At 43.8% G+C, this 20,914-nt stretch overlaps 1 protein-coding gene across 1 annotated transcript in view; it reads right to left on the bottom strand.

The window, feature by feature from the left end:
- cacna2d1a (calcium channel, voltage-dependent, alpha 2/delta subunit 1a) overlaps window positions 1-20,914 on the bottom strand; it is a 74,625-nt gene that overhangs the window by 40,431 nt on the left and 13,280 nt on the right. The window contains exons 2-6 of the mRNA XM_062382535.1: window positions 19,817-19,898; window positions 18,126-18,242; window positions 4,712-4,771; window positions 1,954-1,989; window positions 1,131-1,254 (exon numbers count right to left, since the gene is read on the bottom strand). Coding sequence (XP_062238519.1) covers window positions 1,131-1,254; window positions 1,954-1,989; window positions 4,712-4,771; window positions 18,126-18,242; window positions 19,817-19,898 — 419 coding nt within the window. The remainder of the gene's footprint in view (window positions 1-1,130; window positions 1,255-1,953; window positions 1,990-4,711; window positions 4,772-18,125; window positions 18,243-19,816; window positions 19,899-20,914) is intronic.

The following is a 20,914-nucleotide window of genomic DNA, read 5'->3' as shown; positions in this document are numbered from 1 at the left end:
TTACCCTAAAGATAACAGGACCTTTCATTTATTCTGTTATCAGTGTTGTCCTGAGTTACAAAGTCATGCAAAAGCCACTAGCCCTGCTGCCATCCGTCCTACAGTAATGTCTGTTTTGCATTTGGCATTGTTAAGTCATAGAGGGTAGTGTCCAATTATGTCCAGTGCATGCTGGGAAAGGCTCCAGCAGGGAGGGGCCGACGGTCGTCCCTGTGAAGTTAGAGCTCTAACTTTAGATCTGCTTAATGTGAGAGAAGTGTAATTATACCACATAGCGGCAGCAGATAGAAAACGCATGAATATGCCTTCTATTTCTGAATGCAGCACGTGTTAGCATATTCACCTTTGCAAAGAGGGAACGGAGACCACAAACCAACGCCAAGGCTAATGGTCCATCTTTCCATATTCAAAAGAAATCATAAAACATTCCTAGATCCACGGGTTTATCCAAATCACCAAAATTGATTGGGCCCCCATCTGTTCCCTTACATTAAATCAAGATGCACCAAACTGCACACACTCATAAATATCGGTTCCCTAAATATGCCTTCATTAGAAATCCATTCATTTAAATTCTAAAGGAGGTGATGAAACATTCCTGGATCCACTCCTTCAGCCTGATCCACAACGTCTCTTAGAAAACCATTTCTGCAGTATTTTACATAATCCTGATCCACAGCACAATTTTTACAAGATGAAAAGAAAGACGTCAACATATTAGAACAAGCCAAAATAACTTCACAATAAAGAACATTGTGAAAAAAAGGCCTTTCGGGCACTGACATTCTCTGCATGTGTCCCGAGCAGGTCAGCGAGGTCAGCGATGGGCGGGAGGGAAAGGAGCAGCTGGTGACCGGGGTAAAGAGGGGGCTCGAGTGAACTGGCCATTGGCTTGTTGGTATCCGTGCTATATTTAGACCAGAACGGCCTCTGTGTGGAACTGTCTCCACCGCAGACAGTGCCTTGGGGAAGGGGGGGGGGGGCGCTGAGCTCCACATCACGGGAACGTACAGTAGATACTGAACATAGTGATGACGGCGATAATATGGGACAGGGAGCAGGGTGGGTGGAGGTGGCTGCTATGTAATACTATTTATAAGAGAGGGTTGCGGAGCGAGGTTTCAACTTACAGCCCTCGTATATATCCGTGGGGATGTGGACGGCGGTGGTGTTGTAGGAGACGAGGCGCTTGAAGTCGGGGTCGACCTCGAAATCATCCGGAACGTAGCGGTTCTTCTTCTCCGTCTGATTCATCTGCGGAAAAGAAACACAACTTGTAGTTTTTTTTGGATCTGAAACTGACATGGAAGGTTGTTTTCTTTTTTGGGGCTTAAGAGGGATCTGGGAGGGTGAGTGTCTAGCATCAGATTGTTAACACACAGTTCCCCGGTTACTGGGAATGACAAGGTGTCAGTGTGCAGCATCCACTGGAAATGTCACCACTGACGGATAAAGACTGAGCAACTGAATCCCACAAATTTGGGCAGTGAAACAGAAACCGAGGCATCTGCGGAGAGAGAGAGACGGAGGGAAGAGGGGCGAACGGAGCCTGTCAGTCAAATGCGTTGTGACATACGTGTGCTGTGGGTGTGTGGCTCTCTCCCACTGGGACAGCGGAGAGGAACTAGATGCTGATCCCTGTTTATCAGAGCAGACAGATGACGTCTGAGGCCAGGGGACACGCTCCCAGTGTCTCACGCATTCTCCTGCTTCCTGAGTGAGGGGCCCCTGAACATGCACTGGCTCCCATACAGACAAAATACTGCACCTTATACACATAAATGTAACTGATTACAGTATGGATACAAATTATAATACACATATATACTCCAATTTAATGATTTCAATATATAGAGGAGGCTTATAGCCATCAATAAAATCTGATACTACTTATAATCTTTAGGGCTGGATATTTTGTGTAATATCAGACTGGTGAAATCCAGTTGTACTCACGTCATCTTTGGCGTTGTAGTAAATAAGTTTGTCGATCTGCAAGGATGTTGAGAGAGAAAACATTAGTGACAACACTGAGAAAACAGAAATCATTAAAAGAAACATAAAAAACTTTTGACCAAATTCAGCGGACAGTGAGGTTGTGATACATCGACACACCTTGGAACATAGACTGTGTATAAAGATGGAGGAAGCCAAAGCGTGTTGACCTCCACCTGCTGTTAGTGAATAGGACATGGATCAAAGTATAGAAGTCAACTTTATTAAAACATTTCTTAAATATGGTTTCTGCCTTTTTAGGTAGTTTCTCTTGCTACTCTACTATTATACTACGCTACTATTTTTACATTCCCTTACGTTGATATTGAATCTTCACTTATTTCTTTTCATTATTTTGCTATTCCCTTTATTCTCTTTAAATAAAGATGTCCAACGCCCCTGAGCCACAGCGGCACCTACTCCCCAGCACCTGCCTCCCGCCTCTGGAGCCGCGAGCCAACAGGGCGGCAACTCCTCCCGCCGCCCCCCCCCCCCCCCCCCCCCGCACCCTTCGCTTAAACAGTGTGTGATTAGCTCACTACGAGAGATGAGTAAACTGTGCCAAAAAGCATACGCCTCCCCCGTTCCTGTGACGTGCTGTTTCAGCCACAGGTCCAGGTGTTGGGGCCCATATGGACTTGTAAGAGTTCTTGTAGAACCGACGTTTGCACTCATCTCTTAAATGGTCGGCTGTGGGAGAGGGGGGGGGGGGGGACGTATCCGGTCATCCTTGGGGAAGCTCTTGGTGTTAGTGGCGGTTCCCGAGGGACATGTTTGCTTTTATTTCACAGCAGCTGGCTTCTCGAGAATGTTTTCCAGTATCACAGTTTTTTCCGCACTTCAAATACAAAGTCAAATATGTGCAATATTAACTTTGGGACATACATGAAAGTCTATTTATCTCACAAGAGGAACTTTGAATGTGGTATACAACATGGCGACACGATGGCCTTCCTCTCTGTGCAGCAGCTGGACTGTGCTTTTATAAATAGCAACAGTAATGATGCACCGACACAGGCCGGCGTGTGGCTCTGTCGCAGCAGTCACAGCTTTTTAAGTGTTTAAAGTCAGCAGGGAGAAGGTGCCCAGCAGAACTGGCCCAGTTATCAGAGGTGACAGAGAACAGACGCACACGCGCACACACCCACACACCTCCCACATTCACTCTACTTGATTTAAAAAAATGCACACGATTTACTATGACACAAAAACTAAGTCAATGGTTTTTTTAATGGACATCAGGTGTCAGGATGATCTTTAAAATCTGTTTCACATCTGTGTATAAGGTTGTGAGGACATTGCTGAGATGTAGTTTCACATTAAAGAAAATGTGGATGCCCTCGCTTCATGCTAAATGTTTATTCTAGGATAAATTGGCAGCCTGTTTCCATTAAAAACACTGTACACATGTGCACGGTGTTTATGAGCCTCTTTAATGCTACAGACACAGCACTGTCTGAAGTAAGAGTCCAGCTGTGGTTCCACATAAAGGACACATTCTGTTTTAGACCTGATGACGACAATGGTCTGTGCATCGTGAGGGGATCTTCCGTCTCATTCCACTTGGCTCTTAAAAATCAAATACTAGAAGATAACAGTTTCTGAGGTTTAACACGGCATTAAACACTCCAGATGTTTTTATACTCAATCATTTCTCTTTTAAGTGGAATCTACTAATTTTCCTAATTTACCACAACACTGATGAAAATGAATTCCCTGCGTGACAAAACTACAGAGGAGGAGGGAGAACTGAGAATGTTTGTGAAATTACAAATAAAAGTACCACACTAACTTTTAAATAAACTTAAAGTATTAAAAAGTACCTGAGTGTAGCCTATTACTTGTACCTAGTACCTGAAGATACATTTACAGATACATGAAAAACTCACATAAGTACAATACTGAGCTAAATGTACTTTGTTCCAACCCACCACTTCACATCCAAGCCGAATTACAATGCAATGAGAGATGTTTAATTGGTTCAGGAATAGAAATTAACCAAATAATTTATAGTTATGAAACTCAGCGACCGATGCAGTGGAAACGAATCTGTCCTCAGAGAGAACATTTCTTTCCCTGGTTCCTCAGCCCAAGAAGTTGACTGATGTGGAACTTCTAATGGAAAAGAGTCATTAAGATTTGGCAAATAACACCGAGGACGTCCCCCCCCCCCTCTCCAAGCTAATAGACTAAATGGAGAAGTTGAATTTCTTTCAAGTTCTTCCATCAGTGAATGTTCATATATAATCATTAGTCATTTCTTTAATAGCTCCAGAAAGCTTGAGGCCTTTTTCTCGCTGCAACTCCCCGGAGGAGGCTGCCGTTGTGGAAGAGGGGGGGGGGGGGGGGGGGGGGCTGCAATCAAGCAAAGTAACTGAACGAGCCATAGTGGGTTCATATTATTTGCTCTACATTGGCTTCTAATGCCTTCTTAATACTATGGGTTAATGGAGAAAGTCGGCGAGTGAGCCGCGTGCATGTTCATCATCATGCCTGGGTGTTTCTGCCAATTATGCACAATAATGAAATTCAATCTTGCATGAAGTCATTACAGCCTGACTGTCACTCTAATGAGATTTGCCGTTGGATTATGAGATTCATATCGGAGCATGAGCGCCCCTCCCCGCCCCTCCCCGCCCCTCGCTCCTCTTAACAGAGGTCATGGCACCAGTTGATCTGTGTGTGTGTTAATGAACGGATCAGACCGGGGCTCACTCACCTCGCTGTCGCCCTGCCACTGGTGCTCCATCTGAAACTTCTCCGCTTCCATCGCCAGCCGCTGAGAGGAAAAGAGAGAAGTGGGGGGGGGGGGGGGAGAAAGTATGTTAGTCCATGTTTAATATTCCTCTTAAGACTTTACGGCTCTACGACTCTGATCATCATAACAACAGCATTGACCCCAACATTCACTCTGCAGATTTCTAACTCCACTGAGTTACGTGCAGCTTGTTGTGGGCGGCTGCGGCTCAGGAGGCAAAGCGGGTCGACCACTGACCAGCAAGGCAATGTTTTGATCTCCGGGTTATCTATTCCAGCTCCGGGTTATCTATTCCAGCTGCCGAAGTGTCGTTGGGCAAGACACTGAACCCAAATTGTATGATGGGTGATAGAAAAAGTGAAGCGTATACATGCACTGATTGAATGGGTATGTAAATATTTGATTAAAATTAAGCAAATATGAATTATTAAATATCACACGTGCAGTCAGGCTATAAGTGCTGCTGATGCAGGAACAGTGCATTTAAGGGAAAACTCCTAATTTCCTCTTCGCTGCAGCTGGGGCGAATTAGGACCAACGCTGTGACACTAAAATTAGCAAAACCCCCCCCATTCCATCTTCTCCCAGATCTGGTCTTAATGACTAGGTTAATGGGTTTATAATGGGCCCAGCTTTTAATCTCTACCTAGTCCAGATAGGCACTGTACTATTAATTTCCCCTGGGAAATCTCCAATATCAAATCCAGCACTTCCTGCCCGTGTGTGCGTGGCACAAAGGGCTCCGAGTCAAACAGGAAGAGAGGAGGAGATGTGATGGCAGGAGTAAACTCATTTACGGGAGGAGAAGGGGAGGGGGCTGAAAAAATGAATTATTGAATTAATAAGAACGTCACGAGAATCAGAAAAAGCAGAACAAAGACCGATCACTGAGAGGGTTTGGTGCAAAATCAGACTTTGAACATGACACCAAGTTGATATTTCTACTCATACTAGAGATATTACTGTTGCCTCATAATATGATTACAGATACAGATACATTATGCATCAAGTTTTAAGAAAATTGGTTCAGTAGTAGTAGAAAACATAAACTCAGTGACTCCAAACATATAACATTGGATGAAATGGAGATTCACAGCAGGAACGAAGCTGATGGTTAAGATCCCTCTGTTCCTCTTTCCTTTTAAAATGTCAAACCCTCACTCTATAATCAAAAGGCACCGAGGCAGCGTCTTGATAATGAAATCTTCCCCTCCCTCGGATCTGGCTTCAGATCACTCGTTATAGCACCAGGTCGCCCCGTGATGCATGCTGGGAGGTGGGAAAGCCGACACGCGTGTGGTCTGAAACACGGTTACCCCCTTGGCGGCCCCCCCGCTCAGTGTTTCTCATGAAGGTTGTTGGCGCTGGCAAAGGAGCAAAGGTGAGCCGGAGCTGGGCGTCTGTGCGGAGGGAAGCTTCACCATGTTGGCGTGTGGTGGCGTGTGTATCAGCAAGATGGCACATGTCACTCGGGGGGGGGGAGTAATTGGGCTACATTTAATTGACATTTCTGTGTGCACGCGCTCCCAGTTGGCCACCAGCTGTCAAATCACAACGTTAGACTTTAGAGCAAACACCGCAAGAGCATTTCTCTGCTGAGTATTTTCCAAGTCGTGTCTTGATGCCTTTTTGCAGATGTTGTGTAGTTTCACCGAGCTGCACAAACCGGATGGGAATATCCTGTCAGTTTCCAGTCAGGTTATTAGTGGCACAGAGAAACTTTTGGTTGTGTGTTTCAATCAATCTTAACAAAGTACTCATGTGATCCTGTGGTTACAAACCATCAAGGTTAGTTTACTCTGAAGGGTCGAAGCAGCTTAAAAGGAGGACCAGGAGGTTTACGAAGGAAAAACTAGAGCACTTAGCGAGGATACATCATCGAGTTGTGATGTAAGTGTTGAATCAAAACTATTTCCAAGTTAACCAAGGTGTTCCTGAGTAAAAGTACTCGTTTTCAAATACACTAAAAGTAGTTTTTTCATTACTCAGCCTCTTCGGAAATCATCCCAAGTATTTCCCCGTCAGTGATGCTGCTGCAGGAGGCGGAGTCAAATGGTAATCAATGCCTGATTGGACCAATTAACCGATTCCCCTCGTTATTGTCTCGTTATAAAAAAATATCGTGATCATGAAACGCAAAATGTAGTAGAATGGAAAATACAGATACGTGAAGGGGAGTGAAAATTCAAAGTACCTCAAAATAAAATCGACTCAAGTACAAATACATGAAAAATTTACTCGAGCAATGTAATTAAGTAAATGTGCTTGTTACATCCCAACACTGATGGTAACCACATCCAAGTAGAACTTTATTTTACTAGCTGCAACAAGTAAAGAGCTTATGAATATAAACGTGAACAATAAGTATTCCAGCTGCTTGTATAAAGTGTGAGCATCACATGGGAGAACGGTGTCAGGGTGTCACACTCACAGGTACACGGAGGTGTCGTGTAAAAACACACATCAGCTAATAAGTCACAATACAACACAAATGCCAAAGGAGCGGAGAAGTAATTAGAATAAATAATCACGGTGAAATAATTACAAAGTTGCTAACGAGCTGCCATTAAATGTTCTGATGTCAGCAGGCAGCAGCAGTGACTCGTGAGAGCACATTGAGGGGCTGATAATGAGGAGGATCTGCGCCTGCTGTTTGCTGCTGTGCAGGTTTGAGACTCTCTGGCAATAAAAGAATCGGAGTTTCTCATCCAGAAAATTATGCATTTGAGTATAATTTGTCTGACAATAAAGTGATTCTCATCTATGTTAGGATAAAAAACAGACTCAATCTTTTTGAGCTGCCGGTTGGAAAAAGTAATTATGTGGGAAACCAAGAAAGCAACATGTGATTAACTGGATCATCTGCTACAAATGTGAAGAAGGAAGAGGATAAGGGATTGAAAGTAAACAGCTCAATTCCTCACACACACGCAAACATACGGAACACAAGTTTCCCTGAGCTTCACGCCTGTGATGTGAAGACACAGAATAATGATTTACTGCAGCTCGCCTGACTTTGCGTTTAGTAAGCAACGCACAAAGATGTGCCGTAAAACACACGCTTCCCATCGAGACACACAATCCTGGCAGTGTGATTAGAGCATCCAGTCCTGCTAGGACACACACACACACACACACACAGATACACACACACACCTGCCATCTTACTGATGTGTGGGGAGGTTCGGGAGAGCAAAGGAAACATGAGCATCTGCTGTTGTGACTGGCAGCACTTTAGTCGGATCTATCCTGCTCAGCCTGTAGGGAGCCCGGAGGAGGGTGGTGAGAGGGGGAGAGCGAGGGAGGCAGAGAGGGTAAGAGAGAGAGGGAGAGAGAGAGAGGGAGATATACATCTGCACTCACACACACTCAGACCCAGGAAATAAAACAGGCACGAGCAGGTTGACACGTTAACCCTCTTTGCTGTAACCCCGCTCCTTTGTTCAGGAAGCAGCCGTCACCGTCCCACCACCTCTGTGGAAGTGGTGCTAGTCTCTCTCCATCCACCTGCTCCGGCACGCGATCTCTGAGCCAGCTGGCTACGAGCAACTCCCGATCACAGCTGTGCTCGGCCGGCGGCGGCGAGACGCGGCTCTGCACGTGCACGCAGATTTACTGTACGTCGCCGGGACTCAAAGTTGATGCCAAACTTTTTATTACCCTGGAATTTGGCCGTTTTAAGATCACGGTTTGTTTGGGCCCTTTGCCTTCTCGCCACCAGCAACAACAGCCGGCCCACATCGAGACACTATAGGCTCAAAGGTGTCCCTTTTTAACACCACTGTAAGTGCGACAGAGCTGCAGCAGTAGTTTGGCAACAATGACCTGAAGAAAGGATTTACTGCCAGCGATTACAAACACATTTTGATTTGTTTCATCTCATCACGCCGAGCTGCTGTCGATACGTCAGGAGGGAAAGGTCTAAAACTCTGCAGACGACAAAAAGTCAACACAACAATGTAAACTGTACACAACTGCTGCTGTGTGAGCCTGAATGGAACTAAACACACACACATACCAGTAATGAGTGAGTCACATCAAATTAACACTCCCTCTCTGTATGCGTGCGTGTCTGATAAGGACAACAGAGATGACAAACACAAAGCAGCAACACACACAAAACAGCTCGACAGCTGGGCTCACACTAGCCCGCCACACACACATACACACACAGACACACAAACAAACCAAGAAGTGGTGATAAATCACAGGTCATCAGTGACCAAAATACACACACACACACACTGTGTCTCGCAGATTCAACTTTTTTTCCACAGCATCATATCCATCAAATATTCATGTTTTTTTGTGGGAGGGACAAATGTGTGTTTGCACAACCTAAAATATTTCCTACGTTTCAATGCACGACTCTCATTGGTTTACGTATATGCAGAATGTAGCATCACGATAAAGAATTCCTTTCCATTTTGTTTGTGTAGAAGTTGTAAAAACTACAATGTGCCAAACTGTCTCTGTTGTCAGCTGCTGTGCTCGGCCCCCTCTCTGCTAAATGTGGCTATTGTTGCCGTTTTTTTTAAATATGTTGGAGCACTTGGCTCATGGCAGTTGGCAGCAGTTGGTCCACTTTGGCTCGAGGTCTGTGAAGTATGATCCTGAATCTAAGATGTATACAGAGATGAGTCTGGACACCGTATATATATACAAAAAAAAAGGCAAATAGATACGATCCCGGAGAAAAGTACAGATTTGACGTGAAGCCACTTTGCTGTAAGTGGTTTTCAATGGTCACTATTAATAATGGGTCCATGGTCCAATAGAAAGCTAAAAGTGATTAATCATCATGGGTCTCATCATCACAGTCAAGAAAAAAAAAAAATTTAGGAAATCCCTGCTTATCGTTGTTTTACATCATATTAAACTGAATATCTTAAAATTAGGTGAACACTTTCCAATGCTTTCCGATATTTTACTGAACAATCACTTGATTGGGTAGCACGACACAAACACACACACACACACACACACACAAACACAGACACACACACAAACGACAACATCTCAAGACTTGCAATGAAAATGAAACGCACATTTTTTGGGGGTTTCAACCAAATAATATGTGTGTATTTATATATTTACCATTTATTTTCCCCTTAATTAATTATTAGTTTCCATACCCACAGCACTAAATTTTCCAACTCTGCTTTTGCAAATTGAGCGGCAGACAGCAGCAGTTCATAATTTACTGTCTGGAGACCACGAACAGTATAGATAATAGTTCCCACTGAGCCCACTCCGCTCCAGCCCGGGAAACCATCAGCATAAGCCAGCTGCCGATAATAACTCCTGGAGATGTGACAGGAGCAGAAGATTTATGTTGTTCGATCAGCAATTTCAGACGTGGCGTTACAGCAGCACTACGGCTGGAGATGCTCGCGTGAAGTGACCGTGACCACAGGGACCAGTGTATTCGGTTTATTCACACAAATAAACAAAATTGAATAAAAGTAATTGTTGCTTGTGATGTTTGAGCATAAGAGGAGAAACTGTTTTCGTTTTTTTTTATTCTACAACTTAATAAAAGAACGTGTGAGCGAGGGAGGCTAGTGAGAGTGTGTGTGCGTGTGTGTGTGTGTGTGTGTGTGTGTCTGCTCTGTGATTAGGGCTTTAACAGCAGTGTCTAATGACTCACAGCATGTCATCCAGTGTCGGTTTAATAACACACTTCCAGACACTAGAGATCAGTGACTCCTCTGTAATTACGCACCACCACATAACACGGCGCCCTAACGAGCTCCACTCAAGTGCTCTCGTCCTTTTTTCCGACAGCGTAATGAAAAACGAACGCCCCGACCCCGGTAGTCAAACACACGAGGCGGACGATGGTGCTTGAATGAAAGGTTTTTTTTTCTTTCTCATTTTTGCACCGGGGCCGACACACAGAGAGCCGTGACTGAGAGCGAGGAATCTGTTTGTGATGCCTTTACGTTGCATGGCGACCGCGGTGTCAATGAGAGTGAAGCAGCTCCCGTGCGGTGGCACCACGAGGGACCCGGAACATTCGGTTCATTATCCTCCCGTTCCGAGGCCCGGCTCGAAGCTGCCTCTCTGCGCCGATGCCGACAGCCCACTCATAATTATGAAAATTGGGTTTCTAACGATAGGGACGCATGCCGAGCGCGATTCAAACCTACCCGAGAGGCCACGTTCGGAAAGCAACTGTTGTTTTTATTTAAAAAAAAAAAAAAAAATGCCGAGCAATTCTGGCTCAGACTTTGGTGGACAGCCAAAGCCTTTTCCCCCCAGTAACTCCTCAACCTGGGGGGAATCCACATGCACACATGCTCATCCTGTTTTTTTTCCCTGTGGTCGGACTCAGAAATGGAAGACTGGTCGTGATGCTGAAAATCCATCTAAGCCTACTCCCCCCCCCCCCGTTGCACGGAAAATGGATTATAAACCGTTTAAGGGAATCGATATAAAATCAGACAAACCATCAGAGTCACTAATGGCATTGGTTTCAATAAAATCTTGTCAATTTACAAAGCCCTTCCTTTCTATCCTTGGTGGGTGGTCTTTTATATTTTTTATGTTCCTCAAGAAAACAGAATGAAATAACCACGTTCTCTTTGCTTTCCCTATATCGTTCTTCTTATTCTCTTATTCTCTTTGAATGTAATCACAACAACCTTCTCCTCAGGTCAGTACGGTCTCCTCTGCCTCGGGGGGGGAGGTCTCGGCGGGGCACGGCATCCGTAAAGGTTTGGATCCAAGCATCAGACGGACCTCTTTCAGCATGGCACTCGTCCTGCTCTGGTCCGAGGTCATCCTGAGCCGGTGTGATCCTTCCTCGTGGCTTTTGAATGTCAGATGTGAAGATCGAGGATTTTAAATGTCAAAAGGACATAAAAGAGGATGTGTCGCTGTAGTGCGCTAGGATTTCAGATGTAAAAAGTGACTGGAGCTTTAGAAGACGAAGAAGAAGAAGAAGAAGACGAAGAAGAAGAAGAAGACGAAGAAGACGAAGAAGACGAAGAAGAAGACGAAGAAGAAGAAGAAGAAGACGAAGAAAAAGGAAAGAACCTATTAACTCCTGGGTCAGATCTGACAAAGTGGTGGATCCAACAACAATTTTCTCACAGAATAATTCCTGGATGTTGATGAAAAAGGCCTGTTGGGCCCTGGCAGCGTGTAAAGTGTAGACCTGTTACTTTTACCTGTTTTTTAAACAATTTGGTTTGTTGCGGAAACCAGTAAGTGCCATTACCTCGACCTAAGTGCACCACATTTAAGACGACCAAGCTTTTAACCTTGGATTTGTCTTTAAAATGACTCGGTTAGTTGAAAGCTTTGCAGTGTATTCTGCCATTTTCTGTGGAAATAGCGGTGAAATTCCCACCACCGCACATCCCCCCCCCCGGTGTATGATAAATGAACATATCTGAGATATGTGCCTGTGTCACCGTAGGAGGAGAAATGACCTGTCAACCACAGGCTCCATCAAAGAGTATTGGTTAAGAGGAGCAGCTCAATAATTGATGAGAGCTGAGTCGGGGGGTGGACTGGCTATCGTTGAAGAGGCGAGACGCTCAGGTCAATGTGATTAACAGAATGGACCGTGTGTGTACAATCTGTTCTGATGTGCGAGTTCCCAGTTAATCGACAGGTCACAGCTGCTGTTACACAACACGCGTGTACGCTGAGGACAGACCGACGATGGAGACGACTGGAGCATCATGGTACAGTGGAGGAGGCTCTGAGTCACAGACACAAGGAGACAGAAACCGAGGAGGAAGACGATGCAGGGGAGCAGCGTCTTCATCCTGCTGTCACTTTGTTTAACTCTGAGGAACTGAGTCAAATAAAATCTCAGAGAAAAACATCCAAACAAAAAACTTTCAATACTGTCGGGGGAAGCAGTAAAGTCCTTTTGAACAATTCAATCCCTTTCATTTTTATTTATAAAAACCCCAAAAAGCTTGATGTTGATGTTACTTGCAATGTTTTGCCCCCGCTCATGAATCTGTCCACTTTGTTATTCAATAATATCATAAGAATAGCAGCATGTTTAAATTAAAGTTGTAAATATTACTTCCTACTTTGTCTTAAACTGCTGTACATGTTAAATTCTGATAATGAGTCTGGTTTCTTTGTGTCGGTTTTAAAATGTAAAATAAAAGAAAGAAAATGTGTTTGTGAGCTCAAATATTTGAGTGAAATTTTATTGAAAAATTAGGTTGAATTAACTAAAAAATTATTTGGCCACTAAACGCTGAATAACTGGCTTCCTGTTGCGATTTTCCAATTGCACCTAAATACTTTTTGATGCAAATAGAAAGCCCAAATCAGGGGTAGAGTTATTCTCACTTAATCCTTGATGCTTTAACAAAATTAGGCTGCAGCCGACTCTTTCCCCTCTCTTCTAAACTATCATTCCAAAAGCAAATAGGGACTTATTATTCTTAATAGACACTGAGACTCGATTAGCGAGTTGTGATGTAATAAAATAAATTTTCCATTAACACTGTCAGTATTTTTTGTTATATGCTCACATGTGCTCACATCTGGCTGCTTTTGCTAAACAAGATGTGATGAAACACTTTTGTTTTTAAAACACTCTCTGCAAGTTTAATAGACTGAATATTTCAAGGAGGAAAGACGACTCAGAGATGGAGAGAGATCACAGTTTAACGTGAAACATTTCTTCACTTTCAGAAGCATTTATCATCCATATTCAAACACACACACACACACACACGCATCTGTAAAGGGGAAGAAACACGATGGGACATAAAGGGAGGACGGAGGGACACTGGGCAAAGCAACAATGGGAAAATGGGAATGAGGAGTGACAGAGAATCGGGGTGAAGTTATGGGAAAGGAAGTCAAGAGGGAGTTAGGAGCAGAACGGCTGGAGGGACGGGGCTGGAGGAGAGAGTTCAGAGTAAAAAACAGGGGGAAACAAAACACCATGTGTGACAGGAGTGAAGAAGAAGAGGAGGAATTTAGAGAACGGTAATGGCGCTCGCGTCTACTTGTGCATTCAGAGCCACAAGTGGAGTGTCTGTAAAGATTCAGCAGCTGTAATCTCCAGAGTTTGAATCCACAGTGAAACTAATTCACGACAGCAGCCGCCTCAGGAAACAGATTAATCTTCTGAAGTATCAAAGAGATGTGGGAGATAATTCTCAGTCTGGCACATGTGGTTATTCACACAGCAACACCCTTCTCTGACAAAATAAAACAAAAAATGTCAACCACTTTTCGAATATTGTGGTCAGCACCCACCTGTATATAAAACACACACAACCCTGCACCCTCACACCTACGGGCAATTTAGAGACGGCAATAAACCAGCATGTATCTGCACTGTGGAAAAAAAGATGGAGCAAACGGTAAAGGCCCTCACCACCCGGGAGGTTTGAACCCAGAAGACCTCTCGCTGTGAGGGGACGGTGCAGAGCGCTGCTCCACCGTCCCGTGGCGCAACATAAAAGAGGCTTTTTGATCGCCCTTGGCTGGTTAGAAAAGAATCTCTCCCCAGTCAGAGCATCAACGCTTTGTGAACATTAACTTGAAACGGTGGAAACAGACGAGTGCGATGATCCAAACGGAGTTTAACCCTGACACCTTCAGGGTGAAGTCTTTTCTGGAGGACAGCAGGTGCTGAAACTGTGCAGGTCTGTGTTCAAACCAGACAAAGACTTTTCTTATTGTGACAAAAGAACCGTGTGACAGAATGTGAGCAGTGTGGAGCACAGGGAGATACAGCGAGAGGAGGAACGCTGCCAACAAACAAAATAAGATCTTAAAAGAATCAGTGACTTTACCACAGCTCAGACTATCACGTAAAACTCAGCAGCAGAAAAGCCACATAAAAAGTGACATAAAAAGTAACAACATAGAAACAGAATTGTCAAATTGATTTGGGAATCAATAATCATTTGGCACTGGTCACTGAGAAATGAAGCCAAATGTCACCATTAATCATTTGTGTTGGACCGGATCTGTTCAGCTCCGTGTGGAACTGTTCCAAACCGACTGGAAACCTCTGTAGCTGCACGAGCACGATGCAAATCCCTTCAAATTAAAAGCATGGGCAGGTAGAAACTTCTATTTTCAGGGGCACAGGTTGACACTGTGCTTTTAGTTGTAATATCAGCAGAAGGAATTACATTTGATTTCATTGGAGTAAATTGAAGATATTTTCACCTTCCCCTTAAGAGCATAGTCACTGTCTCATGGGAAGTAAGATTTCTCACATTATGTATACGACAGTGTAGAGGTAAAGTATTGATCTACGTTTCATGAATAAATCCCAGTTATTCCCACTGACATACAACTGATCTGTGCCATAAAGCGTTTGCCGTGATGGAAATCCTCTCTCTCTCTCTCTCTCTCTGAGTGGCCACAGCTGCCAACATGTGAGAGATTGCACGTCCAGGGAGCGCCGGCGTCAGGACGCTGCGATTGAATTGAGGCGACAGAACGGGCAGATGTCAGATTGACAGACAGCAAATCCAAGCCGGCCCCTGATTAAGTTAATGACAGCAGCCATCATTCTATTGGGATTGTGTTCACTGACAAGTGCGGGAACACACACACACACACACACACACACACACACACACACACACACACACACACACACACACACACACACACACACACACACACACACACACACACACACACACACACACACACACACACACACACACACACACACACACACACACACACACACACACACACACACACGCACACGCACACGCACACACACACGCACACACACACGCACACACACACGCACACACGCACACACGCATGCACACAAACAATGTAAACAGTCTGGAAGCACAGCCAGAGGAGAGAAGTTGGCCCAGTGACAGAGAAAGCGAAATGCCACCATTCATCCAGCTTACACACAATAAAGCCCTTAAATATTTGGTTTGTTGTGATGCATCGTATGAAGATCAATCAGCAATCAATGGAAACCAGTCAGATATTGATGGTTTGAAAGACTGGAAACACTGGAAAAGCTTTTAACTCCCTGCGTCCATGAGAAATAGTAGATCTCACAGTGCATTCTGTGAAATGTAGGACAATTCATCACACTACAGCAAACACACTGAAACCACAGGGTTACATGGAAACTACCATGGATCTCCCGCTGGTGGCCGGCTTCAGTTGAGGTCATACGTCCCAACTCCTCCATGATAGTGGATGGGACATGGACCATGGACAATGGAGGTTCCTTCATCACATCCTTAGTTATTTGAGGCCAATAAAACGTGGTGAAGCATCATGTTTTGGCGTCATCACTGGACAGTGGGACTTCAGGTAATGCCATTTGCATTGTCTTGTCACAGCAAGAAGGTTCTGGTTTAAAACCTGATGGGTTCCTCTGAGGGGAGCTTACATGTTCTCCCTGTGGCTGTAAATGTGAGTGTGTTTTTCTCTTGGACCTGTGATTTGCTGGCGACCTGTCCAGGGTGTACCCCACCTCTCATCCTCTGTCAGCTGGGATTGTTCCAGCTCCCCCTGAAGCGTTATAGATAATAGATGGAAATAAGCTAACCACTAGAATATGGTGCAAACATATCTTTTTCTTTCTGCATCTGTTGTGTCTTTGTTATTTTCTACTGACGCAGTGACTCAGCCAGAACAGCTGTGATGTCGAAGCACTGCAGAGTGAAAACAGGCACCGAGCTGCCTGTTGAATTCTGCACTAAGAGGCCGTGATCCCATCAGATAGGAGAACTGCCAAGGGCAATCTCCTCTTTTTTTTTTGCTTCCTCGTTGGAGGTGTGGCTTAATGCACTCGTGGACTTCCCAACCCTCTCCCTCCCTATTCCACTCGTCATATTTCCTCTCACACTCATCGGGCCACTCCGAACGGAACGGAGGGGTAAACAGAGGGAGAGATGAAACACAGAGGGGAAAGATAAGCATGATAGGGAAACAGAGGAGGGAGGATACCGAAATTAGTGCGGAGAAATACTACGAGATGAGGGTTGGTCGGGTCAAGAACATAACGGATGCCTCAGTCGTCCTTTTCAGTTCACGATCCAGCTAAGTGCATCCCGCGACTATTTATGGTGACTCGCATGAATCGATTACCATAAAGCCGGCTCAGTTCCACCTCATTAGGCAGAACGCCATTTACGGTCCGTACCGCACCGCGCTGAGACGTCACCTCTGCGACGCCCATGCAATGACGAGGAAGTACACCAGGAAGAACATCAGCATATGGTGTACGGGCAAAGTGCTGTTAACTCGCACAGGTGGAATAAACAGCAGATGGTGTTGATAGAAAAGAGCCTGTGGTGTAACATCTCCATTCGGCTGCCGTCAAAAATTCGCCGAGCGGTTGTGCTCCTCTCCCACGATGCAACGCAACAACACAAAACCTTATTGTCCCCTCATCCCCTGGCAGTTATGAGGATTTAAGGAAAAACTATACGCTCGGTTGGACTGATGGGGTGATCAATGTGAGGGGAACTACAGCAACAGGTTGTCAGGCCCTTATTTGGTATGTCTGGCTCTCCGAGGAAGATTGATCGAGAAGGGGAAACTGTAAATTGTAAACAAAGGAACAGTTAAAGGTTATATGGCTCGATTCATTTGTTGACCTTTGTAAGTTGATGATTTGGATTGCAATTTTATTGTATTAAAAAGGTACGATACAAATTCAGTTATTATTATTGTTTCTCTCATTATTTGGAGTCTATAGTCCACACAATCAGCACTGCGAGCCTTAAACTGCTCAAGAGTAACTAAACTGATATCCAAGCAGGTAATGGTGAACTTGTCCATCATCTTTGATTAGTGAGTTAGCATCTTCACATTGGTTCATTCACACTAAACACAAATTAAGCTAATGAGGATGTTGCCAGTTAAGTTATTATTTGATACAAAGTACTAGATAAATTATATTTCTAACTTGACTGAATTGAGGCTTGTACAAAAATACAATTCTGGGGTTTACCAAGTTAGTAGGATTCATCTTCAGGGCACAGTGACTTTATGGACTTTCCCAGCAGTCCATGCAATAGTCTGGACCAAAATCCCTTAGAGCTACGCATATACTGCTAGCATGGCTTCTAAACGCTATGTGACAAAAAGTGATACAACACACATACGCCACAGACTGGTAACTTTGAATTAAGTCATCTGGCTGGAGGATGTCTGCTTGTGTTGGATCAGTGCACGGCCTGGAGCAGTGGCTGTGTTCCAGCGTTGCTCCTGACGTTAAATGAGTAGAAGCAGATTCTTGCTGTGTGTCTCCCTGGGCTCTGTCTACAGGGAGACACACACTGGACCACATGTCCCCTCTCAAAATACAGAAATCGACAGCTCTTAGTGGTCAAGTCTCTAGCCACAGAAGTATTACGTGTAAGGAGATCACACTGACCTTTAGGGCTTGGGAGCGGTTAGCCAGCAGCTTCTCTATGTTCGCGGCAGCCGTCGACACCAGTTCCCCTGGATTGTTCGATTCCACGCTGAAGTGACTTTTGTGGTTTTTAAATATCTGAGACAATCACAAAGGGAAAAACGTGGGTCAGAGATAAGCAGTGATGAAACTGAACAAGTGCATATGTCCCTAATCTTAGTTAGCAGTTAGCATACGCACATATATACATCAACAGATATATAGTGGGCTGAATGAAACACAACTCAGGAAGGTCAGCTGTAATAGATTTATGACCATGAACCACCAAAATAAGAGCTTGAAAAACATTTTGCTGGATTATCCTGCATTTTATGTTGAAGTCCTACAGGCACATGTAAATTAGCAGAGTAGGGGTGTTGCGTGGCTTGTGGGAACTGACAGGGCATTGGTCAGCTCTACACGACAGACAGGAATGTATCAATGCTAACATTGGCTTTGTAGCAATAGCAAAAGGTATGCAATGATAAGGTCATTGCATAGGAATGCGATGTACAGATGTGACAAGTTGTCGTAAATCTTTTAGTTTGCCCCTTAAGAGTGTGAAAATGTACTGCATCTGGAAACCCTTCACTGGATCTCACCGACCACATCACACTGATTAAAGCGGGAAGCTACATGTGCCCTGATTGAATTGCACTGTCAGGTTACGCAAGAGGACCACTCACTGTGTGCGACGGAATATGTTCTAGCAAAAGATATCTAAAAAAAAAAAAAGAACACACACAAATGCCAAACAGCCAATTATCTAGCAGCCTGGAGGGATTCTGTTGTCCGACATTCAAAGCACACAACTGAGGCGCGTGCATGTGTGGTCATCCTCCAGGCGTCTGCTGGGTTTTGTTTCAGTAGAAGAGAAATACTAAAGGGTAATACTACTATTTTTTTTAGATTTGGGGTTATGTTGTAATAAGGGATGAAGAATTACTTTCATTCAATCGAAAATCTACTCTGTATGTTGTGACTTAAAGTACTGAAGGTATTGACAAAATGTAGATGTTGTGTGCATGGTACTGATAATTTCAAAAATGTGTCTTCTAGTAACAATATTTGAAGAAGGATAAGGGATCAGGTTGCGTGAAATAGTGTTTAAGCGGATTTGGTGACACACATTTTTGACAGTTATGCATATTTCTCATATCTGGTGATGAGTCACATCACCACATCAAAAAAATATATATATATTGTGTAATGATTTGTCTTTAAGGCTGGCTGACTGATTCTCGAGCAGGGAGCTCCAGATGCATTGTGTCAATTAATGCCAAACAAAAAGTCATCCTCTTCTCCTCCTGCACGTGAGCTTGTGAGTGAGTTAGTGCAGGAGACTGTGTGTGACGCTGATCTCATCTGATCGTATATAGGGTTGTCAGAGTGAAATGAATCACAATTAAGTCTAATAAGAAGCTGCTATATATATATATATATATATATATATATATATATATATATATATATACTGTAGCTTGGTGATGCATTGTGACAATTGAGGTCGAGCAGGGAGCAACACGATCCATGATGAGAAGTCAACAAAATAAAAGCTTGATAATGAATATGTGAAAACAGGTTTTTTTTTTAAATGACAATAAAATTCATCTCAGTACAATTCAACAAGTGAAGGATTTAGTTTCAGTTTGTGAATAAGAGGTGGTGTTTACCTGTATTAGGTCCTGCAGGCCACTGGATGTGTCAGTTAACATGATCAAGTCATTTTGCATCTGGTCGACCCATTCCTTTACCCTGAGAACACAAAAAACAAAACGATTAGTCAATCGTACACAATTCCAAAACACAACTAATGTGTTGGGTCGAGCTAATCTCCTTCAGTTTGAATAGAGCCCATGTGATCACATGACCTGCGCTTCACTTCTCACTATAAGAATATGCTAAAAAAGCACAGGGAGGGGAAGCATGAAATAATAATGTTTAGCCAAGTGAATACATTGCTCTACTCCACATGAGCTGTGCATTAAGGCGTGGGCTATTCATAGTTCTCAGCATGAGTGTTGAATCCTCGGGGTGAGATACTGGTTAATATATTATGATGGAAAAAGATCAGTTAGGAGGGGAAAGAGAATAGAAGCAAGAAAAAAAGAAGAAATACTCATTAATTATGGTTTGGACTCTGTTTTATACGACTTAAACCAACTTGAGTAAGATCAGAGTATCCAGGAGTTCTTTGATCAGGTGATATAAACAGTTTCTGCATTTCAAACCAGTATCAGTACAACCAGTCGTGTTCTATGACCTCATTGAGATGCACATGTCCACAAACACATCTCACCAGGAAATACAAGCATGTGTAACCTGTTGAAAATCTGATTTACGCCCTTTAATTTAGCCATTGGGATTTTAAGGACACTGGTTCCTTATATGGAAAACTTGACATTCAGTTCATGCTCTGTGTGCAAGTACATGAATGTGCGTGTAACATGCGACCATGCCCATAATTCCCCGAACTGTCAAAACACCAATGCATCTCTTTAAATGGCAGATGTGATATGATACGGCGACAGGGCCCTGATGCACTGTACAAAGTTATTTATGTGTATTTCTAAAATGAATGACACGATTTAGACAGTGAAGGAACAGTTTTACAAATGTTGAAGATAGACGTTGAAGAGTAATGACTTTTTCTTAGAGAGCTGCAACGAACACAAGAATAACTCAACTTAAAAATGGCGTTAAATGTGATTCTACCAAGCGGACCAATCACAGCTCTTGTGGTCTGCATCGAATCAACACCTAGTTATATT

The sequence above is a fragment of the Platichthys flesus genome, chromosome 23 (genome assembly GCF_949316205.1).
Source record: "Platichthys flesus chromosome 23, fPlaFle2.1, whole genome shotgun sequence".
Lineage (NCBI taxonomy): Eukaryota > Metazoa > Chordata > Actinopteri > Pleuronectiformes > Pleuronectidae > Platichthys > Platichthys flesus.
The sequence above is the reverse complement of the archived record's forward strand: the minus strand, read 5'-3'. Positions and strand labels throughout refer to the sequence as shown.